Source organism: Trachypithecus francoisi, unplaced genomic scaffold (assembly GCF_009764315.1).
Source record: "Trachypithecus francoisi isolate TF-2019V2 unplaced genomic scaffold, Tfra_2.0 Lachesis_group13, whole genome shotgun sequence".
NCBI classification, from domain to species: Eukaryota; Metazoa; Chordata; class Mammalia; order Primates; family Cercopithecidae; genus Trachypithecus; species Trachypithecus francoisi.
Window position 1 is genome coordinate 33290380 of NW_022681458.1, and position 27588 is coordinate 33317967.

The 27588-nt window shown below is 40.8% G+C and overlaps 1 protein-coding gene across 8 annotated transcripts in view; it reads left to right on the forward strand.

Moving 5' to 3' along the window:
• PLEKHM3 (pleckstrin homology domain containing M3) overlaps window positions 1-27588 on the forward strand; it is a 209466-nt gene that overhangs the window by 160381 nt on the left and 21497 nt on the right. For 7 of the 8 annotated variants that reach the window (XR_004441598.1, XR_004441597.1, XR_004441599.1 and 4 more), the window contains one exon: window positions 14410-14567. Coding sequence is in view for 5 of the 8 variants with exons in the window: in XM_033230496.1 (XP_033086387.1) it covers window positions 14410-14567 (158 nt within the window). In the remaining 3 variants the exon portion in view is untranslated. Of the gene's footprint in view, window positions 1-14409; window positions 14568-25517; window positions 26308-27588 lie in introns of those variants that run through there. The other variant, XM_033230500.1, reaches the window with a different exon arrangement.

The window sequence follows — 27588 nt, forward strand, 5'->3', positions numbered from 1 at the left end:
TTGCTTTTTTTAAGAGACAGGGTCTCACTATGTTGCCCACCTGGCCTCAGAATCTTAGAGTCAAAGGATGCTCCCACTTCAGCCTCCTAAGTAGCTGAGACTACAAGGTACACACCACCCACACTGCCACGCCCAGCTAAGCCTAAGTTGTGTGTGTGTGTGTGTGTGTGTTTAATCTGTGCCAGTCTTTCTCTTTGAGAACCTATACTGCAGTGAACACCCTCTACATTTCCCTGTACACTTGTGTGAATATCTCTGTAGTGTAAATTCATTAAAGTGAGACTGCTAGGTCAAAGGGTATGCATGCTTTGCAGTTTGATAAATATTGCCAGTTGCCTTTTGAAAAGGTAGAACCAAATTTTTGCAACCTACTCATCTGACAAAGGGCTAATATCCAGAATCTACAAAGAACTCAAACAAATATACAAGAAAAAAACAAACAACCCCATCAAAAAGTGGGCAAAGGATATGAACAGACATTTCTCAAAAGAAGACATCCATACAGTCAACAGACACATGAAAAAATGCTCATCATCGCTCGCCATCAGAGAAATGCAAATCAAAACCACAATGAGATACCATCTCACACCAGTCAGAATGGCAATCATTAAGAAGTCAGGAAACAACAGGTGTTGGAGAGGATGTGGAGAAATAGGAACACTTTTACACTGTTGGTGGGATTGTAAACTAGTTCAACCATTATGGAAAACAGTATGGCGATTCCTCAAGGATCTAGAACTAGATGTACCATATGACCCAGCCATCCCACTACTGGGTACATACCCAAAGGATTATAAATTACTCTACTACAAAGACACATGCACACGTATGTTTATTGCGGCACTATTCACAATAGCAAAGACTTGGAATCAACCCAAATGTCCATCTGTGACAGACTGGATTAAGAAAATGTGGCATATATACACCATGGAATACTATGCAGCCATCAAAAAGGATGAGTTTGCGTCCTTTGTAGGGACATGGATGCAGCTGGAAACCATCATTCTTAGCAAACTATCACAAGAGAGAAAACCAAACACCGCATGTTCTCACTCATAGGTGGGAACTGAACAATGAGATCACTTGGACTGGGGAAGGGGAACATCACACACTGGGGCCTATCATGGGGAGGGGGGAGGAGGGAGGGATTGCATTGGGGAGTTATACATGATATAAATGATGAATTGATGGGTGCTGACGAGTTGATGGGTGCAGCACACCAACATGGCATAAGTATACATATGTAACAAACCTGCACGTTATGCACATGTACCCTAGAACTTAAAGTATAATAAAAAAAAAAAAAAAAAAGGTAGAACCAATTTAATACTTCCATTCACTGTCTTGAGAGTGCCTGTTTTTCTGAGCACACATTAATTTTCCATATTAACAATATTTTTAATCCTGGACAATCTGATAAATAAAAAATAACTTCACAGTGTTGTTTTAATTTGCATTTTTTCCATGAGAAGTAAAGTTGAGCATCTTTTTAATATCATCATTGGCCATTTGTAGTTTTTCTGAATTGCCTTTTTATTAACCTGTGTTTAAGTTATATCATTGGTCTTTTCCTTATTAATTTAAAAGAGCTTTGTGTATATTAAGGAAATTGGCACTTTTTTCATATAAATAGGAAATTTTTTTTGTTTCCGTCATTTGACTTTTAAATTATATTTTATATTGAACTAATTGTTTACTTTATATATTTAGATTTATTACTCTTTTATAGCATCTAAGATTACAAAATATTTATCCCACATAAATGGGGCAAATTCTATTTTTCTAATATTCTGAATTTCTAATATTTTTCCCTAATATTTTGTTATAGTTTTAAAAATACTTTTATGGTTTTCTTTTTATATTTTAAGTCTTCAGTTTATCAGAAAATACAGTTTTTAAAGGCCGGGCGCAGTGGCTCATACCTGTAATCCCATCACTTTGGGAGGCCAAGGAGGGCGGATCGTGAGGTCAGGAGTTCAAGACCAGCCTGGCCAATATGGTGACACCCCATCTCTACTAAAAATGCAAAAATTAGCCAAGCACAGTAGCGTGCGCCTGTAGTCCCAGCTACTCAGGAGACTGAGGCAGAAGAATCGCTTGAACCCAGGAGGTGGAGGTTGTGGTGAGCCAAGATCGTGCCACTGCACTCCAGCCTGGGCAACAGAACAAGATTACATCTCAAAAAAAAAGAAGAAAGAAAAAAAAGAAAAGAAAAGAAAATACAGTTTTTTGTTTGTTTGTTTTTGAGACGGAGTTTCACTCTTCTTACCCAGGCTGGAGTGCAATGGCACAATCTCAGCTTACCACAACCTCCGCCTCCCGGGTTCAAGCAATTCTCCTGCCTCAATCTCCCAAGTAGTTGGGATTACAGGCGTGCACCATCACACCTGGCTAATTTTGTATTTTTAGTAAAGACAAGATTTCTCCATTTTGGTCAGGCTTGTCTCGAACTCCTGACCTCAGGTGATCCGCCCACCTTGGCCTCCCAAAGTGCTGGGATTACAGGTGTGAGCCACCATGCCTGGCCTGAAAATACAGTTTTTATGAGATGAGTTAGGGATCCAGCTTATTTGCTTTCCCTGATGGCTAACCACTTGCCCCAACATCATTTATTTAAAAATTCATCTTCCCCACCTTTATTGTATAGCAAATCCCCATGTGTTTGAATCCATATTCTGGGTGTACAGGTGCCCAGGCATACAGACACCGCAGACACAACAGATAATGTTCTAGAAATACAGGACATGTGAAATCATAATCACTACTGTGTTGTAAGTTGTGGCTTCTACTTGTGGACCTTGAAGCAAAGAGTAAAAATCCCCAACCATCTTAGACAACGATATGCAGGCTGATAAAAGCACCTATTTCAATGTATATGCAGGGCTTGTTTTTCGTCATCAGTGAGCCAGCAATGTATTCGATCACAGCCTTCTAACCAGGGACTCACTTTAGTTTCTCATTTAATCTCAGGAATGGGTGGTCCCATAAAAGCTGTTAAGTAATAATAATGTTGAGCACTTATATTGTACTTTACATCCCGAAAGTGCTATCTAAACATTAACTAATTAAATGCATTGATGAAAGGAAGGGATTTGCAGAGGTTTTCAGGAAAACTGATATCTGGTTGCACACCTGTGAGGGGATGCTTCCTAGAAGGCCTTACTTCCTTCTTTGAATGGAGCTCAGCAGGCAGGGGAACAAAAAGCTGGTGACATTATTTCACTTTTGTTGAAAATGTCCTGGAGTATCTTCTAATTAGTCTGGTTAAACTCACCTTTTATCTAACTCCGCAGATATTCCCTTGCAACATTCCTGGAGCTATTCAACAAGTTTCTTTTGATGTCTTCCTTGTTGTTTCATTATAAAATCGTACAATCTTCAATTGAAAGAGATCCTTATTGATCATCTAGTTTTGAATGACTGAATAGAATCACTTTATTTTGCAGATGAGGAAACTGAGGCATGGAGAAGTTAAGTGATTAACAAAAAAGGTCGTAGAGCTTCCTGGGGACATAACTGGGAATAGAAACCAAGATTTCACCCTTCCATTTAAGTTCTCAGTCAGCGTCATTGAGCAATGAAACTTTCTTCCCTCTTTGTAAGCATCTGTATTCTCTATTTTTTGAACTTAAAAAAAAATAATTGCCACAGAACCATCAAGCCCAATTTTTTCTTTTTTAAATTATCACTATTGTTATTATTATTATTGCTTTCATCCTTCCCTACTTCTTCCCTTCTTTGCTCTCAGCCTTTTATGTCTCTCCTCACTCTTATGGTTCATTCCCCCACATGATCAGGTAATGCTACTTCTGTTTCTCCTCTGTTTCTGAAAAGCCATATTTCTTTAGTTTCTCCCACATATGTACATACAGGGAGTTGCTTTGTTTTCCTTTTTCTTTTTCCTCAACTGTAGTTGCTTCTCATTTTAATAAAGCCACTTCTCTAGTTTTGGCAAATAGCCTAGGGTGTTTGTTTGTGACGGAGTCTCACTCTGTTGCCCAGGCTGGAATACAATGGCGCGATCTTGGCTCACTGCAACCTCCGCCTCCCGGGTTCAAGTGATTCTCCTGCCTCAGCCTCCTGAGTAGCTGGGATTATAAGCATGCACCACCACCCCCAGCTAATTTTTTGTATTTTTAGTAGAGATGGGGTTTCGCCATGTTGGCCAGGCTGGTCTCGAACTCCTGACCTCAGGAGACCCTCAGCCTCCCAAAGTGCTGGGATTACAGGCATGAGCCACTGCGCCCGGCTGCCTAGGGTTTAAGTTGATAAGTCCATTTCTGTCACAGAATTTTGTGTTACTTTATGAGTTTCCTAGTAGTTTAGCCAATCAGATACTGTTAAAGATCATCTTCATATTCAGAAAATTGCATGAGATGTGACCATTGAGAGAATTTTTATACAAGAACCTCATAGAAGGACTAGAGGTATTATTTTTCAGTAAGCCAAAGACAGATCCAGTTCAGATCAAAACTGTGGATCTAAACCTCGACTAATTTCGTCTGCACAATCCTGCTTCTGTGCAGGGACTAAGTTTTAGAAATCTTCCATTTCTACAAGGTGGGTCAGTAGGCATCCAGTGACCTCAGAATTCCTGGGCTGAACCAAACCCTGGGGCTACACTCTGACCTCAGATACCCTCAGAAAGGCCCCTTCCTTGGAGTAGTGAAGGGTGCTTAAGAAAGCGAGTCAGAAGCTGTCACTAATCAGCTGGGTGATCTTAGGTAGAGCGCATTACCTCTCTGGGCTCAGTTTTCTCATATATTAAGTAAGGAAGGTGAGTTAAAAAGTCCGCTTAGGACTTTTCTTCATTTACTGCTCAATGAGTCAATAATGTCAGAACTCAGGCTAAAAGGAATAGTAGAGACCTAAATCAGATTTATTTCAAACATGTAACTAATTAACTCAACAGAGAAGCAAAAATCTGCTGACCATCTATGAGAATTTTCTGGAATTGTCTCAATTTAAAATATTGTAGTTTATTTTCCTCATAAATAAAACACATGTAGCTGTATCAGATCATATAACCTGTTTTGGGCTCAGAATATTTGGACCACATTCTTGTACTTACTCTTTGCAAATGCTTCATTAAGTTCCATGGAGATGTGGTTTGACTAAGCCACACCCCTTGAGGCACTTAGTGCAGAAAAACTGTCTGAAGTAGACCCCATCCCATATATTTTTCTCGATAAGAAATTTGCATTCTTGGTTTCATCTTTGCCATTGTAGCCACTGAGAAAAATGAAATTGAAATTTTTAAAATCTCTTATTCCTTAAGACCTAGTTAGCAGGGAGCAAAATGTAATTTGATAGGAACTATGGTGGCCACTCATAAATCTACCCAATTACATTAAACCAGATTAAATTATCACGTAGTTTCCCAGCTCTAAGTAGAAATTATCACCTTTGGGAGAGGATCAGATAAGAGCTAATTGGTGGCATCACAATCCACCCTCGGTAAAGTGCTTGATTAGCCAAAATTTAAGTCTTGTTAGAGCAGTCCCATAATGGATTGGGAAGGGTGAGGAGCAGCTAATTAGAAAAGAGAGACTTTTATGTTTATGTACAAACATCCCAGCACTGAGCCATGATAAGGAACTCAAAGGTTAATCATGGGAAAAGTGAGTTTTAAACAACTTTTTGAAATAGGAATATCCCATAAACTTTGGTGATATTTATTTATTTTTAGACGGGGTCTTGCCCTGTCACCCAGGCTGGAGTACAGTGACCCAATCATAGCTCATAGCTCACTGCAACCTCAAATTCCTGGGCTCAAGGGATCCTCCCACCTCAGCCTCGTAAGTAGCTTGGACTACAGGTGCATACCACTGCAATCGGCCAATTTTTTAATTTTTTACAGAGATAGGGATCTCACTTAATTGCCAGGCTGGTCTGGAACTCCTGGGCTCAAGTGATCCTCCCACCTTGGCCTCCGAAAGTGCTGGGATTACAGGCATCAGCCCCTACATCCAGCTTACTTTTTATTTTCTATTTTTAAGGATTTATGAGTAAAAGGAGTAAAATTTAACATTGAACGAGGATTCAGAATAGTCTCGTGAGGTGTGTTAGGGTTTTCAAGCTTGAGCAGAATCCACAGCCTGTTTTTTCCTAACTTCCCATGAACTAACCTGGCCAAGGCCTCTAGACTTCACTCTACCCACCTATTAAATGCACTGAGAAATGACACTAGAGACAAAATGCGACCTTTCAGGGTTGTCTGGCCAGGCAAATGCAACTAAATTATATGGGAAATTATTTCACAATGTGTGACAATTTTGATTCTTCCATTTCGTCAAGTTCCTAGTGAGTGGCAGGTGACTGTTCACCATGAATTGGGTCTTTTGGTTAAGTTGTTTGTCAAGTGCAGTAACCCCCTTCACCAAAGCATTCCCAACAGTTGCTCCGAATCCAGATGTTACACGATGGCTAAGGAAGCTTGTTTTGAAATGGAAGGTAAATTGGCAAATCAGAGGGAAGGAATTAGCTGATGCATAAGGAAATTTGATGAGAAAGAGCTTTTTCCTTTCTTTTTTCTTGTCCAGGTTACTAGTAATCTGTCTTCCCCCGACCCCGTAAATTTTGAATTTTGTGATGGTTCCAAGGGAGTGAAGGTAACCACCATAAAAGATTCATTTGTGCCCTTTTCCCAATCCCACAGATCTCTATTGGCTGCAGACCTTGAACATGACACTGCAATTTCCTGGTGCCACACATGAGTAATAAGCAGCTGTTTCTGAAACTGTGGTTTGGGGAAGGCAGCACTAGGTTATTTTTTAACTTAATTGTAATTTTTGATTGGTCTGCAAGAAAGTAAATCAAATAAAGTCTGTTGTCTTAGTCTGCAAGAAAGCCATAGGCCTCAAATTCCAATGCTGACCATCTTGACCAGAATAGAAGAGGGAGGCAAAATGTGTGTATCCCTGAGCTGGAAGTTCAACCAGGCAGCTTTCATGGGCTTCTTTCACACAAGAAGGGTAAGCATATTTGGCATATTTATCAGGGACTGGATGGTGGAAAGTGATATTTGACAGTTCCTTGAGTTCTAGAAGTACCTAAAATGATGGTGAAAAGAATTTATAGACAGACTGCAAAAGTGAAAAACAGCAAAATCTGGAAGAAGATATCAGCTGGTTGCTACATTTTGTCCTTGTGCTACAGGGCAATAAGGTGACCTAATTTTGTTACAAATGGAAATGTGTATTCTTTGAATATCCAGTTAGTGTAACACCTCTGAAACAGTCATATATACACACTCCCCAAGTAAATAAATCAGACTAGTACCTTCCTTAGTACAAGACATTAAGTTTAATGGAAAACAGAAACAAACTTTCACCCTATTTTGGACATCTGCCTTTTCTCAAGGAGACAGGGCAATTTGGTATATGGAGAAAGGGGAGGAGGTTGAGTGCAGGGAAGCAAGGAAATGGGGAAAGAGCTGCGCGTTTCCTTCTAATTGCGCTGTCATGATTTTGTTCACGTAGACATGCACTTTGAGGGAATAAATAGAGATAACTAAACCTCATCTCAGGTCTGTTTCACTATCACTAATCATATACCAAATGACCACCTGGTTTAAACTAAAAACTACCAGCCTTCTCATGCTAAAGATGAAGTGTCCTTTTGACTTTTGAGGGGTTGTTATAAAGTTATATTAGCCTGTGACTAATTTAAGTATAAGTAGGAAAGGAGTAAGACACAATTTCCAGGTGTTGCTAAGATATTATCTTACATAAGTGATTCAAATCAAGTTTGAGCTGTGTTAAAGGTCTTCCCCTAGCATTTTGGCCTTGGCAAAAGTAAGTATGCTTGTACAAGCCATGTTCCCTCATTTACAGCATTATCAAAAGAAATGGATGTGACTGCTTTACATTCATTTCTACTGATCCCATCCAAACAGATGAACAACTTGATGCCTTCCTTTAAAAAAATAAAAAATTTTAAAAATGACATGTGATGTCTGAAGTAGCCAAAGATGGCCTTCTAGATCAAGACAGGGTAGATCTAAGCCATGAAGCCTACATGAAATTTAAGTAAGGGTTAAGAAAAGTGAAACTCCAGATAGAGGAATGACATGGACGAAGGCACAGGAGCAAGAGCAAGCATGTTCTGCATAGGGGAAAATGTGCTCGCAACAGGAGGTACATGTTAAGAAATGCAAAATGAGTTTGAATGGCTAATATGGAATCCACTTGCATACCAGGTAAAATGTAAGCTCCAGTTTTTGTCCGGTTCACTCTACATCGAGTGTCTAGTACATAGTAACTCAATATAATTTTATGAAATGAAAGAGCGAAGAGTTTTGATTAATGATACACTAAGAATTTGCCGAGCCCAGTGGCTCACGCCTATAACCTCAGCACTTTGGGAGACCGAGGCAGGTGGATCACACAAGCTCAGGAGTTTGAGACCAGCCTGGCCAACATGGTGAAACCCCACCTCTACTAAAAATACAAAAAATTAGCTGGGCATGGTGGCTCGTGCCTGTAATCCCGGCTACTTCGGAGGTTGAGGCAGGAGAATCACTTGAACCTGGGAGGCAGAGGTTGCAGTGAGCGTAGATCACACCACTGCCCTGCAGCCTGGGTGACAGAGCAAGACTCCGTCTCAAAAATGAAGAATTCACCAAAGGTTTGAGGGAAGAGATGATACATGATGAAAGTGATGTCTAAAACTGATTAATATGTATGCATGCTGGATCTAGGAAAAAAGACTGACATCTAGAAATAAAACTAGGAGATTATTTTATTAATCTAAAGAGGAGTGATAAAAGTCTAGGATAAGATGGAAAAAAGAGACTTATAGTGAAGGCATTTCAAAGAAAATCAGCATGAACCTTGAACACTTTATGCTGAGTGAAAGAAGCTAGTCATAAAAGACCACATATTATATGATCATATTTACATGAAATCTCCAGAATAGGCAAATCTATAAAGACAGAAAGTGTATTTAATTTTTTTTTTTTTTTTTTGAGATGGAGTTTTTGCTTTTGTTGCCCAGGCTGGAGTGCAGTGGCACCATCTCAGCTCACTGCAACCTCTGCCTCCTGGGTTCAAGCAATTCTCCTGCCTTAGCCCCCTGAGTAGCTGGGATTACAGGCATGCGCCACCATGCCCTGCTAATAATTTTTTTGTATTTTTAGTAGAGATGGGGTTTCACCATGTTGGCCAGGCTGGTTGTGAACTCCTGATCCCAGGTGATCCGCCCGCTTCTACCTCCCAAAGTACTGGGATTACAGGCGTGAGCCACTGCACCCGGACAGAGAGTAAATTATTGGTTCCTTGGGCTTGCAGGGGCATGCATGGTCAAGGGAAAGTGACTACTAATGGAATAGAGTTTTTTCAGAGGGTTAGTGGGATGCCCTAAAATCGATTGTGGTGATGTTTCACAACTCTGAATAAACTAAGAACCATTGAATTGTAGACTTCAAATAGGTGAATCACATGGTATGTGAATTATATCTCAGTATAGCTGTTATTTAAAGAGGGGGAATAAATGAAATGTGGTGAATGACAGGATATACGTATTTGATGAGAAAATTAGTCATTCACTATAAACTCCGTAAGTTCCAGTTTGATTCTTCCTGAAATAATAAAAATAACCACTAGTACCATTATTAATATTGTTTTAGGAGCCCTGGGTGGTGCAACAAGAAATGAAACATAAACAAGAGATATAGTACTAGAAAAAACAAAAGAATCGCCTAAAAGTAATTAGCATCAATGGAAATTCAGTAATTACTGTCATATAGTAACATGCACACAAATGTCAATATATTCTAATATACCAGCAATAGCTAATGAGAAAAATATACAAAAGTTTAACCTTAAACTAAATAATAAATGTGAGTAGCTTGTACAAGGAAATAAATTTGTATTAAGCAATAATAAGTGAAGATTTAGTAAAATGCAGATATGTGTCACTTTGTTTTAAAGGAAGACTGAATATTATACAGATACCAATCCCCAGAGCTTATTAAGGTCCCTATTTAAGAATAAATATATATTGCTGATAGTGTAAATTTGGTGAAATATTTCAAGAGCCTTCAAAATGTTCACACCCTTTCTCCAAGGAAATCTAAATAGAGAAAAAACTTTATGCACAAGATGCTCAAACTTCTCCTTTAGATCCTGGATGATAACTCTCATGTCTTCCTCAAGGTCTTTTCTTCCCAGTTTCATCAACCTTTACTCACCTGGTTTCCAGACTGTTCTCTGTCCTGGTTGTTTCCCCCTAAATGGACTATAGTTTGTTACTGCCTCTCTTTAAATGCCTCATGAAGTTTGGTTGTTTAGAGAAGAGTAAATTGAGGAAAACCAAACTCAACTGAAGTGCTACCGTCACAATTTAGAAATAACCCCATCACACATTGAAAAGTGTTTACTGGTGGTTGGATATATGATTTGTTAGTGGCTGTTTCTTAGAAAGTACATATCATGTGTTGGTATTAGGAGCATGCCTTACTGGGGTTTATTGGAGTTAATGGTTCCTCAAAGAACATAAATAAAAGAAGGTCTATCTATGGCTTCCTAAAGGTAATGGAGAGGAAAGTAAGTTGAAGAATGGTGGGAAATGTATGCTTGACTGAAAACAGCCAGGATAATTTCTACCCCTTTACTAAGGAAAAAACTCTACTCTTACAAAGTAATAAACCTGATTTTTCTGTTCATCTTCTGCAGTTTAATGAACAATTATTATACATTGTTTTTTCAAGTGCAGAAACACAGCTATATACAAAGTGACAATTTGCTTGCACCAGGAGATACATATTAAGAAATAGAAAATGAGTTTGGATAGCTAATATATATATGTGTATATATATTATACAACTTAGTATATAGTTGTGTTTTTGCTTCTCTGACTTATTGCCCTCCCTAGAGTTAACCAGCATTACATTTATTTATCTTTTTTTTTTTTTTTTTGAGACGGAGTGTCACTCTGTCGCCCAGGCTGGAGTGCAGTGGCGCCATCTCAGCTCACTGCAAGCTCCTCCTCCTGGGTTCACATCATTCTCCTGCCTCAGCCTCCCGAGTAGCTGAGACTACAGGTGCCCGCCACCACACCCGGCTAATTTTTTTGTATTTTTAGTAGAGACGAGGTTTCACCATGTTAGCCAGGATGGTCTCGATCTCCTGACCTTGTGATCCGCCCGCCTCGGCCTCCCAAAGTGCTGGGATTACAGGCGTGAGCCACCGCGCCCGGCCCTATTTATCTTTTTTTCATAGAAAAGTTATTCTTTTATTTTAAGGAGGTAATACATTGCCCAATATGCCAAAGCGTAGGGAATTAGAGGAAGCAAATGGCCAGGTTTTTTTAAGAGCCTCATGCTAGCCAGGCACAGTGGCTCACACCTGTCATCCCAGCAGTTTGGGAGGCTGAGGCAGGTGGATCACCTGAGGTCAGGAGTTCAAGACCAACCTGACCAACATGGTGAAACCCCATCTCTACTAAAAATACAAAAATTAGCCATGAGTGGTGGCCAGCACCTGTAGTCCCAGCTACACAGGAGGCTTAGACAGGAGAATTGCTTGAACCTAGGAGGCGGAGGTTGCAGTGAGCTGAGATCGTGCCACTGCACTCCAGCCTGGGTGACAGAGCAAGACTGTGTCTCAAAAAAAAAAAAAAAAGCTTCATGCTGCATTTCTGAGCTCCTGTCTGCCCACAGCCCACGGCTGCTTGCATGAAGTCAGGGTCAGTGGACAGATGACCCAACTCGACACCCATTAACTGAGAAAGGGCTCGATCAGCAGAGGCACTGCCAGGTCCCAGCACGCCAGGTGGCACCCAATAAGGCTAGTGCCTTACTGGCAGCCAGTGTGTCTAGCACTTGATTTTATTTCTGTGAACCTAGAGTGGGCAGGACGTGAATAAATCCTGAGTCATAAATTAAGGTGAAAGACTTAGTAGTGTTAATACTCTGGGTGAGAAAAGACAACACTGTCTTGGAGGAGAGTGGGCTTGGAGTCTGGTGGAAGAAAGATGGAAACCCCCAGAAGGGCCTCAGCCTGCAGGCACTGCCTTGAGGCCATCAGAGGGGTTTTCACAGTACATCATGGGGAAGGGCAAGGCAGGGTAGGCACTGGGGGGCTGCTTCATCTGGCACAGTTGAACTAGAGGTTCATTTTCCACTCATAATTGGTTTCCTAAGTCTAAGTCAGCACACCTGGGGCTGAAGCAAGTCTTGCCTATGCACTAAGCATGGCGTTGGACCTCGAACAAATGCATGACTCAGGTCTCCAGTGTTGAAGGGGAGGCACTTTCAATTGAAGGAGATCTTCCTCCCCGTACCTCCAGCTCCTTTCCCTTGCAAATGACCAGGGTGGGAGGCAAGAGGGAAAGGCACCTCCTGGTGCAAACTCACCACAGTCTTCCAGAGAAATCATCTTCGTGGGACCTAAAGCCTAGCCTTGGCTTGGGCAGACTTATTTCCACCCATGGGAGGGTACCCTGTCTGGCAATTGAATGGAACCATCATTATATTTATTTCTAAAACATGGATCATTCCATGATGTTTAAAAACCACTTCAGTTTTTATCTCTGGTATTATGTATAGCTATTATGTATAGCTTCATTTTTTTTTTTTTTTTTTTTTTTTTTTTGAGACGGAGTCTCGCGCTGTCACCCAGGGCTGGAGTGCTGTGGCCGGATCTCAGCTCACTGCAAGCTCCGCCTCCCGGGTTCACGCCATTCTCCTGCCTCAGCCTCCCGAGTAGCTGGGACTACAGGCGCCACCACCTCGCCCGGCTAGTTTTTTTTTTTTTGTAGTTTTTAGTAGAGACGGGGTTTCACCGTGTTAGTCAGGATGGTCTTGATCTCCTGACCTCGTGATCCGCCCGTCTCGGCCTCCCAAAGTGCTAGGATTACAGGCTTGAGCCACCGCGCCCGGCCATGTATAGCTTCATTTTTTGCAAAAGGCATGATTACATTTTTTGTAGTCTTTTGTTTTTATATTACCAGTCACTACTACCTACTCACCTAGACATTGTAATTTCTCTTTAGGTATGATTTATACTACATTTCCCTCAGATATTTTTTCTTTTTCTTTTTCTTTTCTTTTTTGAGATGGGAGTTTCACTCTTGTTGCCCAGACTGGAGTGCAATGGTATGACCTCGGCTCACTGCAACCTCCACCTCCCAGGTTCAAGTGGTTCTCCTGCATCAGCCTCCCGAGTAGCTGGGATTACAGACACCTGCCACCATACTCAGCTAATTTTTTGTATTTTTAGTAGAGACGGGTTTTGCCATGTTGGTCAGGCTGGTCTCAAACCTCTAACCTCAGGCAATCCGCCTGCCTCGGCCTCCCAAAGTGCTGGGATTACAGGTGTGAGCCACAGCACCCAGCCTCCCTCAGATATTTTTATGAAAAATTATAATGTAACTATATTCATTTGAAAGAAACTATTTTCAGCTATTTCCAAATTAAATGTAATCTTCAATTGTTTTCTTATATCAAAACCAGCATGTATTTGTATCTGCATCAATTAGAAGTAAAGGCAGATTTTATCTAGCTGGCGTGTGAAATGCTGAAGTCTTTGAAGCCCTTGGGTATTAGTAAATGAGAAATGATCAACGGAACGTGAGTTCCAAACTCAGGGATGTAGGCACGCCAACAGGCGAGGCCACTGTGGAAGGCAGGCAGATGCAAGACCCTGGGGCCTGGTGGGAACAGCTGCCAGGCAGAGAGCAGATGTCTCAGCAGAAACAGGCAGCCCCTCGCGTGGCCAGGTCCTCATCATGCTGAATCCAAGCCTAGTTGCACTAGATCATCTGATTTTTCCAAAAATCTGGGTTTTTATGTAAAATTTCCCAATTTTTAAATTACTTCATTTTAAAAACCACCACAAGTTAAAAGAAAAAAAACCGACAGGCTGAAAATGGCCATCAGGCTGCCAAATTGCAAGCTTTTTTTTACCATACTTAGCAGCAGCAAAAGAAACCTATTTTCCCCCATTTACTGTATATTCTTGGGGAAGATGGTGAAAAAACGATCCCATTAATTCATCAGAGAAAAGGTAATATTGCATTTACAACATAAACTTATGCATTCAGATTTACTCTGTATGTTTTCAGTGTACTTTAGGAAACCTGCCGCACTCCTTTTATACCACACCCTCACTGTGAAGTTGTCTATCCAAGTAGGGTTCCCCATCTGTTGGGCTGCAATCTTCTACACCACACTGCAAAGCAAGAGGAATACAAAAGAAGTTTCAGCATCTTAATTTACAACCTCCAGTGGTTTAAACCAGAAAGTTCTTTTGGAGCAAAACTACTCTGTCTTTTCTTCCTCAGAGTTGCTGAGAAATTATAATTAGAGGTTTTCCTGTTGTATAAAGGAAAGGAATTCCTTTCCTTTCCTGTGTGTACAAGACTTCTCAATAAATGTGCTTCCCTGTCCCATTTCTCTTTCTGCAGGTAATAGAGGGAAAGCTGGCTCCATTCTTGGGCAAGGTCATTAAATTTGCCACCTCACACGTGTACAGCTGCAGTCTTTGTAGCCAGAAGGGGTTCATCTGCGAAATCTGTAACAATGGAGAGATCCTCTACCCTTTTGAGGATATTTCAACAAGCAGGTACAGAATATCTTATTTCATAAAAGAACACCCGAATGTGTAATATGCCATTTTCTTTGGCCAAATCAGTCCAACTTTTAGTCAAGTACTATATCTCTGTCCCTCACTCTGCATCAGGTTTTCCTTGTCCTTGGAGAACATGTTTTACCCTTTGGTTTTCCGTATTTATTTCCACCCCTTAACCTCGCTACCTTTATCCAGAATGAGATGACAGAGCTGCAAAGAAACATCGCCGAACTCCGCCTTATTAGGTAACAGAGAGTCTTCAGGTTCAATTTTAGAATGAAGATTGGGGAGGAAGCATCTTAATAATTTTTTCAGGGCCAAGTGATAGACAATGGGAAACTGCAGTCTCAGAGGCCCAAACTGGACCGACCGCCAGGGGTAAAACTAGAGGACACTGGTGAGCAGCTGCTGCCCAGCCATGTGCTTTTCTCCACAGATGCATGCACTGCAGTGGAGCGATGAAAGTTTTAGGATCCAAAGGAGAGAAAAGTGGGAGTTTATGTGGGATGATTTTTCTAACCAAAGTAATATTTGGGCATCATCACATCCATGGATTGATGGATGATTCACAAAATGATACATATTACTTTTCCTTTCATCCCAAAAGCGCAATAGAAATCTACACGGTATGTGTGTACACTGGCTTCTTTGAGCATGAATGTCATGGCTCATTTCCCACCCTGCAGGGCTCACTTATACTGTGGTTCAGAACAGAAGGTAAGGCATGTAGCCAGGGAGAGTTGAAGCATGTAGGGTAGAGCTAAGATATTGAGAGTTGACTCAGTCCTTTTGGCCTCTCCTAAAACCTAAAGACTGTTTGTAAACATGCAGGAATTTGGGTTGGCCCACACACAGAAAAACAGGTAAACACATAGACATGCAGATACACAAACACACACACACACACACACACACACACACACACACACACACACACACACAGGCAGAGTCCAGCCTCCAGTTTCCTGAGCAGGTACTTAGCTTATAGAGCTTATATAGCCTAGAGATTAGCTACCTCTTAAAGGAAGGAAACTCCTCACAGCCTTTTTAGGGCCAAGTGAGACACAGTGGGAAATTGCAGTCTCAGAGGAAGGCCCAAACTGGACGAACCACTAGGAGTAAAATTAGAAGACACTGGTGAACAGTAACTTAGCCCATAGCCTAGAGATTAGTTACCTCTAAAAAATGTACACCAGGCCAGGTGTGGTGGCTCACACCTGTAATCCCAGCACTTTGGGAGGCCGAGGCAGGAAGATCACTGAGGTCAGGAGTTCAACACCAGCCTGTCCAACATGGTGAAACCCCATCTCTACTGAAAATACAAAAATTAGCTGGGCATGGTGGCAGGCACCTGTAACCCCAGCTACTCAGGAGGCTGAGGCAGGAGAATCACTTGAACCCAGGAGGCAGAGGCTATAGTGAGTTGAGATTATGCTACAGCACTCTAGCCTGGGCAACACAGCAAGACTCTGTCTAAAGAAAAACACAAAATGCGGCTGGGCACAATAGCCCACGTCTGTAATCCCAGCACTTTGGGAGGCTGAGGCGGGCAGATCACAAGGTCAGGAGATTGAGACCATCCTGGTTACTAACATGATGAAACCCTGCCTCTACTAAAAATACAAAAAATTAGCCGGGTGTGGTGGCGGATACCTGTAGTCCTAGCTACTCAGGAGGCTGAGTCAGGAGAATGGCATGAACCTGGGAGGCAGAGCTTGCAATGAACCAAGATCATGCCACTGCACTCCAGCCTGGGCGACAGAGCGAGACTCCGTCTCAAAAAAATTGCACACCACATAAAACTTGTACACAAATGTTCATAGCAGCAGCATTCGTAATAGCTAAAAAGTAGAAACAACTTAATTGTCTATCAACTGATGAATGGATAAACAAAATGTAGGATATCCAGGCAATGGAAAATTATTCAGCTATAAAAAGAAAAAAAGTACTGATACATGCTGCAACATGTATTAACATTGAAAACATGCTAACGGAAAGAAGCCAGACACAAACCACATATTACATGATTCTATTTATATAAAATGTCCAAAATAGGCAAATCCATAGAGACAGAGAATAGATTAGTGGTTGTCTAGGGCTTGGGGGAAGGAGGAAAAAGAGTTACTACTCATGGGTATACGTTTCGTTTTGGGGTGATGAAAATGTTCTGGAATTAGATTGTGGTAATGGTTGCATGGTCTTATGAGTACACTAAAAATTAGTGAATTGTATACTTTAAAGGGGTGAGTTTTATGTTACATGAATTATATTGCAATAAAATATGTTTAATGGCTGGGCACGGTGGCTCACACCTATAATCCCAGTGCTTTGGGAGGTGCAGGTGGGTGGATCACTAGAGGAAAAGAGTTTGAGACCAGCCTGACCAACATGGCAAAACCCCATCTCTACTAAAAATACAAAATTAGCTGGGCATGGTGGCAAATTCCTGTAATCCCAGCTACTCAGGAGGCTGAGGCACAGGAATCACTTGAACCTGGAGGCTGAGGTTGTAGTGAGTGGAGATCACGTCACTGCACTCCAGGCTGGGTAACAGCAAAACTGTCTCAAAAAAAAAAAAAAAATCATGTTTAGTAAAGAATTTCTAAATGCCTAAATGCTTCTAACTGAGTATATCATACACTGGGCCACAAAACAAGTCTCAATTAATTTTGAGACTATACCAAGTATGTTCTGTGGCACATGGAATTAAAGATTCACAGTAGAAAGAAATACGATTAGTTAGGCATGGTGGTGCACACCTGTAATCCCAGGTACTCAGGAGGCTGAAGCAGCAGAATCGCTTAAACCCAGGAGGCAAAGGTTGCAGTGAGCCAAGATCACACCACTGCACTCCAGTCTGGGCAACAGAGTGAGACTTCATCTCAAAAAATATATATATATACACATATACACACACACACACACATATATATGAATATATATGAAACCCCAAAACATTTGGAAATTAGTATATTTCTAAGCAACTCATGGGTCAAAGAAGGATGCACAAGGGAAATTTTAAAATATTTTGAAATGAATGAAAATGAAATATAAAACATATAAAAAACTGCTAAAGTAGCACTTAGAATGAAATTTGTAACTATAAATACCTGTATCAGAAAAGAAGAAAGCTCTGAAATCAATATCATAAAATTTCACCTTACAAAACTAGATAAAAAAAGAGCAAACTAAATCCAAAGCAAGCAGAAGTAAGGAAAGAATAAAGACTAAGGCAGTTATCAATGAAATAGTAAACAGAAAAATCACAAGTTCATTCTCTGAGAGATCAACAAAGTTACCAACCTTTTAGCTACCCTTGATCAAGAAATTAAGAGAAGATACAAATTGCCAAAATCAGGAATGAAAAGAGGTACAGAAATTAAAAGAATTATAAAAGAGTATTATAAACAACGTTATACCAACAAATTAAACAAATTTAGATGAAATGGACAAATGACTAGAAAGACAAATTACCAAAACTGACTCAACAAGAAGTAGAAATATGAATAGATCTAAAACAAGTAGAGAAATTGAATTAGTAATTTTGAAATCTTCCCACAGAGAGACCAGATGGCTTCACCAGTGAATGCTACGGAATATTGAAAGGAATAATAACAAACTTTCACTCACTACTTTTATCTCCAGAATGAGATATCCAGAGTAAAATATTCAGAATGAGATACTAGAGTTGCAAAAAAAAAAAAAAAATTGCCTGACTCCACCATATTAGGTAACAAAGGGTGTCCAGATTCATTTTTAGAATGAAGATTAGAGAGAAAGAATCCCCAAGGATAAAGATGGGTCAGTTCTCCAAAAAGATGTAACAATCCTTAATGTATGAATAGAGTCAAAATATGTAAGACAAAAACTGATGGAACTGAAAGGAGAGAGAAACAAGTTTACTGTTGTAGTTAGAGCCTTCAACACTTCTCTGTTCATAACTGACAGGTCCAACAGGCAGAAAATCAGTAAGCATATAGTTAAACTCAACAGCACTGTCAACTAACCCGATCTAATTGGCATCTCTAGAATACTTCATTGAACAACAAAACACACATTCTTCTCAAGGTCACATGGAACAGTTACCAAGAGAGACCACATTCTGGGCCATAAAAAAAAAATCTGAACAAATTTAAAAGAGTAGAAATTATGCAAAGTATGCTCTCAAACCATAATGAAATTAAACTAGAAATCAGTAACAAAGATACCTGGAAAATCCCAAAATATTTGGACATTAAACAAAATACCTCGAAATAACACAAGTTGATAACGTATATCCACACAAAAGCATGCATATGGATATTTATAGCATATGCTTTATTCATAATCACTGAAAACTGAAAGCAGCCAAGGTGTCCTTCGGTACCTGAACGCATAAACTGTGGCATATCCATACAATGGAATATTATTCAGCAACAAAAGAAATGAGCTGTCAGGCCACAAAGAGACATGGAGGAAACCTAAACGTACATCACAAGTGAGCAAAGCCATTCTGAGAAGGCTACATACTGTACTATGTGATTCCAACTATATGACATTTTGGAAAAGACAAAACTATACAGACAGTAAAAAGATCAGTGGTTACAGGGATTTGGGGGCTGGGGAGGGATGACTAGGTGAAACACAGGAGATTTGTAGGACAGTGAAACTATTCTGTATGATGCTTCAGTGGTATATACATGACATTATACATTTGTCAGAACCTGTGGTTTCATACATCACAGAGTGAGCCTTAACTGAAATGGCGGACTTCAGTTAATAATAATATATCAATATTGGTTCACTAATTTTGTAACAAATGTATCATAGGATTGCAAAATGTTGTTAATAAAGACAACACAACAGGAGGTGGTGGGGTGGAATATGGGAACTCTGCCCAATTTTTCTGTAAATCTAAAACTATTCCAAAAATTAGTCTATTATTAATAAAAATTTAAAAATTGTTCAATTGAACAGTTGACTCTAAGATCAAAGATGAACAATTTTTAATAAACCTTATTGGAACAATTTTAGGCTCATGGAGAAATCACAGAAATAGTACAGAGTTCCCATATACCACACACTCAGTTTCCCCTATTAATATTTTACGTTAGTATAGTACATTTGTTACAATTAACGAACCAATATTGATAGATTATTTGTAGCTAAAGTTCATAGTTTTTTCAGATTTCCTTAGTTTTCACCTACTATCCTTCTTCTGTTCCAGGATACCACATTATATTTAGTTGTCACACCTCCCTAGGCTCCTCTTGGCTGTGACAGTTTCTCAGACCTTGTTTTTGATGACCTTGATAGTTTTGAGGAGTACTGGTCAGTATTTTCTAGAATATCTCTGTTGGATATGCCTGATGTTTTTCTTACGTGTAGAGTCGGTTTTATGGGCTTGGGGAGGAAGGCCATAGAGGTAGTGCCATTTTCATCACATCATATCAAGGGAGCATACGATCAACAGGACTTATCACTGTAGTGTTTGTGTCAGGGTGCTCCCCGTGAAGTTCCTCTTCCTCCCCCTCTTTCCATGCTGTTCCCTTTGGAAGGAAGTCACTATGTGTAGCCCACACTTAAGGAGTGGGGAGTTACGTTCCACCCCTTTGGGAGCCAAGTATGGATAAAGTTATTTAGAATCCTTCCACACGGGAGATGTGTCTCTTCCTCACTTATTTTTTTCAGTTGTTTGTTTATAGCAGTATGGACTTGTGCATAGTTCATTTATACTTTGGGTTACAGTCCAGTTCTATATTTTATTGTTCAGACTGTCCCAGCTTTGGCCATTCAAGCTCTCAATAGACTCCTTTGTTCCCTTGACATACCCCACTCATTATGGGATTTTTGCTGGGGGGGGGCAAAACTGGGATTTTGTTTTTGATTTGGTTTGGTTTTCAGCATTTCCTTACTTTCTGGTACTACCAGATGCACCAGGCTCATCTTACTTATTTCCTGCCCTAATCGTAGGAACAGTCATGTGTCCAAGGAGCCTTGGTTTCTTTTGTTAAAGAATGACATTAGAAACTGAGATCTAGGCACTGGGTTTTGCACACATGTTTAAAGCCCTCAGTTCCTGGACTTGTGCCTTGACTGGGGCAGAGGTGCTGCCCTCTGACTGTACATCAGAATCTTTTTTGAGACTTGGCTTTTAAAACTCCAGAATCTGTATCTTCAAGGATTCTGTATGATTATGAATCATCCCAGAAAAAAGAATCACTCCTCTAAGGTAGCTGTGGTCATAGTTAAGATGCTAGATTCTCACCAAAATAACCACATTATCATAGTTGTAGGTTCATAGGGACCTTTACTCAGTAGTAAAAACTATGGAGAATCCTCCCTCTTCTTGATCAGATGCAGTTCTCTAAGCTTGTACAAATGTCTGAGTCAGAAGGAACATTGGCCAGCTTTCCTGGAATTCCAGGTTAACACTTTTCAGAAACCTGTTGAGCTTTCTCTTGGTGTTGTTCAGTTTCCAGTTAAACATCAAGAATGGTTTATACAACCCTGTGACAAGGCAAAAAGAAACACTAATAAAAAATTTATTAAAAGAAAATTTTAGTCAGAAATACTGAGTTGCTGATTCAAAACATGTCTATAAAAATGTTTTAAATAAATGTGATAAATAAAAATAGATTTGAATAGTGAAGTAAATTTTAAAATCTCATTGTAACTGAAATCTTTATGGATTAAGTAATATGATGTGTGGGATTTGCTTCAGGATTATCTGATGATGGGGTAGGGGGATGATACAGATGAAAGAAATTTCAATGTATTGGCCGGGCGCGGTGGCTCACGCCTGTAATCCCAGCACTTTGGGAGGCCGAGGCGGGCAGATCACGAGATCAGGAGATTGAGACCATCCTGGCTAACACGGTGAAACCCCGTCTCTACTAAAAATACAAAAAATTAGCAGGGTGCGGTGGCGGGAGTCCTATAGTCCCAGCTACTCGGGAAGTTGAGGCAGGAGAATGGCGTGAACCCAGGAGGCAGAGCTTGCAGTGAGCTGAGATCGCGCCACTGCACTCCAGCCTGGGCGACAGAGCAAGACTCCGTCTCAAAAAAAAAAAAAAGAAATTTCAATGTATTAATAATTGTGGCAGCTAGGTGATAGGTACACAGGGATTTGTTATATACTATTCTCTCTACTTTTGCATATGTTTGAAATTTTCCATAAAAAAAAGTTTTAAAATCTGTATGTAAAAATTTTAGAAATAAGGTATTTAGTGAATTTGTTACCACATACCCTTGACTATCCTGCTAAATTTGGCATTTTTGTGTCCTCAGAAATATACTTAATATCCTTTCAGGTCCGAATATCACTTGAATAGCATAATTACAGTTCAGTTAAAAAAAAAAAAATTCAGGGTCAGGCACGGTGGCTCATGCCTGTAAATCCCAGCATCTTGGGAGGCCTAGGTTGGATCACTTGAGGTCAGAAGTTCGAGACCAACCTAGCCAACATGGTGAAACCCTGTCTCTAATAAAAATACAAAAATTAGCTGGGCGTGGTAGCACACACCTGTAATCCTAGCTACTCGGAAGGCTGAGGCATGAGAATCACTCAAACTCAGCAGGCGGAGGCTGCAGTGAGCCAAGATCATGCCACTGCACTCCAGCCTGGGCAACAGAGTAAGACTCTGTCCAAAAAAAAAAAAATTTCACAAGCATGATAACGGTTTGTACTTGTTTGTTGGTTTGTTTTTGTTTGTTTGTTTTTTGAGACAGAGTCTTGCTCTGTCACCAGGGCTGGAGTGCAGTGGCATGATCTCAGATCACTGCAACCTCCACCTCCCGGGTTCAAGTGGTTCTCCTGCCTCAACCTCCCAAGTAGCTGGGATTACAGGCACCCGCCACCACACCTGGCTAATTTTTGTATTTTTAGTAGAGACATAGTTTCACCATGTTGGCCAGGCTAGTCTCAAACTCCTGACCTCAGGTGATCTGCCCACCTCAGCCTCCCAAAGTGCTGGGATTGTAGTTGTGAGCCACCACACCCGGCCCTGTACTTTTAATAAATGATTTTTTTTTTTTTTTGAGACGAAGTATCACTCCTGTTGCCCAGACTGGAGTACAATGGCGTGATCTCGGCTCACTGCAACCTCCGCCTCCTGGGTTCAAGCGATTCTCCTGCCTCAGCCTCCCAGGTAGCTGGGATTACAGGCATGTGCCACCACACTCGGCTAATTTTGTATTTTTAGTAGAGACGAGGTTTCACCATGTTGGTCAGGCTGGTCTCGAACTGCTGACCTCTGGTGATCCACCCGCCTCGGCCTACCAAAGTGCTGGGATTACAAATGTGAGCCTGACCCTAATAAATAATTTATTGAGCATATCATGTATGTGCATTGGGCTAGGTTCTGGAGACACAGTGAACACAGCGTGCTACTTGCTCACAAAGAGTTGAGTTTAGTAGGTACAGACAGGCCAGTCGGCAGTTCTATGAAAGTGTGGGAGGAGCACAGTCGAGGGGTGGACCTGAAGCTCCCAGAAGGGCTCCATCATCCACAGAAGTGATGTGCATGTTGAGTGAGAAAGACGTTCCACAGTTTCTAAAAGTATTAGGGAGCTCTGTGTTTTTTGGGTTTGGGTTTTTGTTTTGTTTTGTTTTTTCTTTTTTCTTTTTGAATTTTAGATTCGGAGACCTATATATAGATTTATTACAAGGATATGTGGCATAATGCCGAGGTTTGGGTTTTCATTGATCCCGTCACCTATATAGTGAACATAGAACCCAACGGGAAGTTTTTCAGCCTTTCCCTGTCTCCCTCCCCTCTTTTGAGTCCCCAGTGTCTATTGTTCCCTCTGTTTATGTTGAACTCTGAGTCACTGATTTATGTTCTTCAGTACTAGAATATACTCAGTTTTAATGTGTTCATTTGATTATGGCTATATAGCAAACATTCGTCAACTCCTTCAGGCTTTTCCTTATTAAATTAATTATTATGCAGGAGGAAGTTTCATGACTATGTAATTTGAAGATATACCCCTAGTATTTTAGGACCCCACCTCTGGCAGTTATAGTGAAGGTGCTGGGATTATAAGGGAATGGCACTAACATTTATTAGTACTAGTGCCAGCAACTTATATATCTTATCTAATTTTTCTGCCAGTCCTCTGAGGAAATAGTGTTACTTTCATTTTAATAATGAAGAAACCTAGGTTCAGAGAAGTCAATTAACTTGGCCCTAGAGATAAGGCCAAAACTTGAATCCAAATACATCTGACTCCAAAATCCATGTTTTTTCCATTATATCTCACTGCTCCTTCTGTACCTGTAGTCTTCAAAACATTTTGCCATATACCCCCTCAAATCAATTTTTAAAAAGTATGTACCTCTGTCATTAAAGAAGTCTTCTCCAAAACTGCTATTTTGAGATGTCATTTTATTTACTGCCTTGGGAATCTTTACACTCGGAGCAGTAAGCCATGATTAGATTGGTTTGGGGGAAAGATATGCCTTCCTTCTGTAAAATGTCCAACGTACTGTTGTGGAGACAACAGCAGAGCTTCCACCTCCTGTGCATCCCTTGGCAGGTCAGGTTCAGCAAGGGGTGCCTATGAAGCTGAGGATCTGCCTAAACTAGACTTCCATAGGCAAATCCCTGTTTGTTGCACCAAAGCAAACTCCCCTCCATTCAGAAGATAATGCTGACAGTTTTACCTTGAGATATCCTTTCTTCTCAAACACACTTTTTTTTTTTTGAGATGGTTTCACTCTTCTTGCCCAGGCTGGGGTGCAATGGCGCGACCTCAGCTAACTACAACCTCTGCCTCCTGGGTTCAAGCGATTCTCCTGACTCAGCCTCCGGTGTATCTGGGATTACATGCACCCACCAGCACACCCCACTAATTTTTCTGTATTTTTAGTAGAGACTGGGTTTCATCATGTTGACCAGGCTGGTCTCGAACTCCTAATCTCAGGTGATCCACCTGCCTCGGCCTGGGATTATAGACATGAGCCACTGCACCCAGCCTCAAACACAAATTAAATACATACTTCTCTTTAACCTAAATAGAAAAACCCTAAAACCCAGATTGCAAGATTTTTAAATACAATAAGAATATCCTGAATCATAAAACTGCTCTACTAAAGCCTTATCAAGCATTTATCCTCCTAGAGGACTACAAGGAAAGCATAGCCTTGGGAGAGATAAACATTTTGATAAAACAATGATAAAATTCCATGTCCTAAAAAAACAGAAATGACGAAACATGCCCTCCTTGATTGAGAATAAGAAGGAAGGGCTCTAACTTTTAAGAATTACAAATCAGAAGATTAGCCTGACACTACTTTACAATTTAAGGGAAAACAATGAATATAAAAGCAAAAAAGTCACATACATTCACAAAATGACCCAGGATTTAGATTTTTTTTAATCCTTAAATTGCCTCCTATGTAGCTTTCTTTCTGACATCTTTACACATCCCTAATCTTCTCTCGTTATTAAGATCCCCTTCCTAATGCTGCTAAGAAGACAATCCTGCTTTCTACATTTCTGCGAAGATGCTATTTCTGAATCTTAAAATGCTTCGAGATTACAAGTACATAAACACTTCATCTTAAAAACCCTCAGTGTGCATTTTTAACATGGGACTTACAAAATAAACCAACTGTGATAAATCAGTTCCATCATTTCTGTCCTGTCCATTTGACTTTCATGAGTTTTTCGTATGACATGTAACTCATCCTCTTAGGGTTTTCACTATGAAGAACGTTGCACTTAAAGACTTTATGACCTTTATGCCACTTGGCACTGTATTTAAATGTGAGTATTCTATGAGAAGATTCTACTGAAACTGATTTTAGTATCCTCCATCTGGTAGGCATTTTCTATGGTTTGAATATGGTTTGTCCCCAGAAAAACCTGTTGAAGCTTGGTCCCCAGTGTAGAGGTGTTGGGAGGTGGTGCCTTTAAGAGGTGATGAGGTCGTTAACGTGGATTAATCTCCTTCTGACAGGAGTGGATGAGTTCTGGAGGGAATGGGTTAGTTCGGTGACAGGGGGTTGTTAGAAAGCAAGTTGCCTCCTGTGTTTGGTCCTTTTCCGCATGTCTGCTTCCCCTGCCACTTCCCTGCCGTTTGTGACGCAGCTCGAGGCCTCACCAAAAGCTGAGCAGATGCCAGTGCCATGTTTCCCAGACTTCCCAGCCTCCAGAATCAGGAGCCAAATAAACTTTAAAAATAAATTTTCCCTGTCTCAGGTATTCTGTTTTACCAACAAGAAATGGACTAAGTATTACATAAATACTTACTGTTTGGTTTAAGCTTGCCTAAGTATATATGCATTCATAAGAACACTGACAATGTTTTTAAAATAAACTAATTAGTTAAGGGAATATAAAATACCTCCAAAGATAGAGGAGCATAACACAAGTCTGAGGTAACACTGCAGCTTTCTATATAAGGTTGAAGCAATTGACGTACCATTTAAGGTGTTTCTCTGGTGACAGCACAAGCCTGCCCTGGTCAGTAACATTCGCTGACACCAGGGAAGGCATCAGAGGACGTGTTCTTCTGTGTTCGCAGGGCATCGGCAGCTCCGTGGTTACTCTTCCAAAAAGGGTTGTTTTTTACAGCGTTGGAATTCAGAGGTGTAGACTGAGCATTGCTTGCCAGTTTTTCTTTATGCACAAGTAATTGAGCACTCCATCCCCTCCTCCAAGAAATAATGGTGGCACACAGGGCATTGAACTTATTAACACCAAATTCTTACCCGCTTACCACTTGAGTTAGCATACTCTACTACTACATCTAGTCTGTACACCTTTTTTTTTTTTTTTTTTTTTTGAGACAAAAGAGTCTCGCTCCATGGCCCAGGCTGGAGTGCAGTGGCATGATCTCGGCTCACTGCAACCTCCACCTCCCAGGTTCAAGCAGTTCTCCTGCCTTAGCCCCCTGAGTAGCTGGGATTACAAGTGGGCACGTCCATGCCTGGCTAGTTTTTGTATTTTTAGTACAGACGGAGTTTCGCCATGTTGGCCAGGCTGGTCTCAAGCTCCTGGCCTCCAGTGATCTGCCCGCCTCGGCCCCCCAAAGTGCTGGGATTGCAGGCATGAGCCACCACGCCCAGCCAGTCTGCACACATTTAAAGAATATTTTCTACATCAGTCTTGAGAACAAACATCAGCCTCATGGAGAAGTGCACAGCAGATGAGCTTCTAAACAGGGTTTATCTGCTTTTTCATTTTTAAAATATGTTTTGTCAGGTAGTCTTATCAAAAAAGAAGGCCTCCCATGAACCTTAGTCCAAGCCCCATTGCTTTCATCCATCTGGCCAGACTTCAGAAATGTCCAGGTTGTCCTGAAGAACATGGAGACTCCTCCCAACACACTCGACGCTTTGAATTGGTCTTTGTCATTTTCCGTTTCACTGCAATCCATACCACCCTGCTTCTGAGGACCTAAACTTGTTGGGGCATGGACTTGGTTCTTTGCCTTGGCACTTTCTTCCCTTCTTTAAGGCTCATGTACACATGAAGCTTCAAATACCTAATTGTACTCAAACCTTTTAAAGCCTTGTTTAAAAAGAGGAATCTGCTTTATTATAAAATGTAGAACTACTTCTTCCCATAGATGATGCTGAGATGCCTAATTGTTCTCAGCACAGCTTGAACAATCAATCCATCAAGAGCTGTGTTTTCTGTTGCCCTGTTACCCGTAGATTTGCCCCTGGGCACAGCGCATGGAGAAGGCTCCAGGGAAGCTGAATGTGGAGATGGTTTTGCCTAAAGTTGTCACATACGTTCCAAAAAAACCATCAAGCCCCAGATGTGTCAGTAACCTTACAAAGACTCTTTCATTTTTCTGAGGAACCAGTTGTAGTTTGTCACTTTTTGAAAGAGACTTTCATGTTAAGTGTTTAGGCAAGAATTTTTTGGTGGGGAAGGGGTGGAGACAGAGGCAGGTGGAACAAAACTCCTGAGGAAAAGGGGAGAGAAGCACTGCCCACAAGCTGGGCTTTCCCCATGGCTTCCTATTTGCTCGGCCTTCGTTTTTGTGAGTCCTTGCACAAACAGACTGAATACCTGGA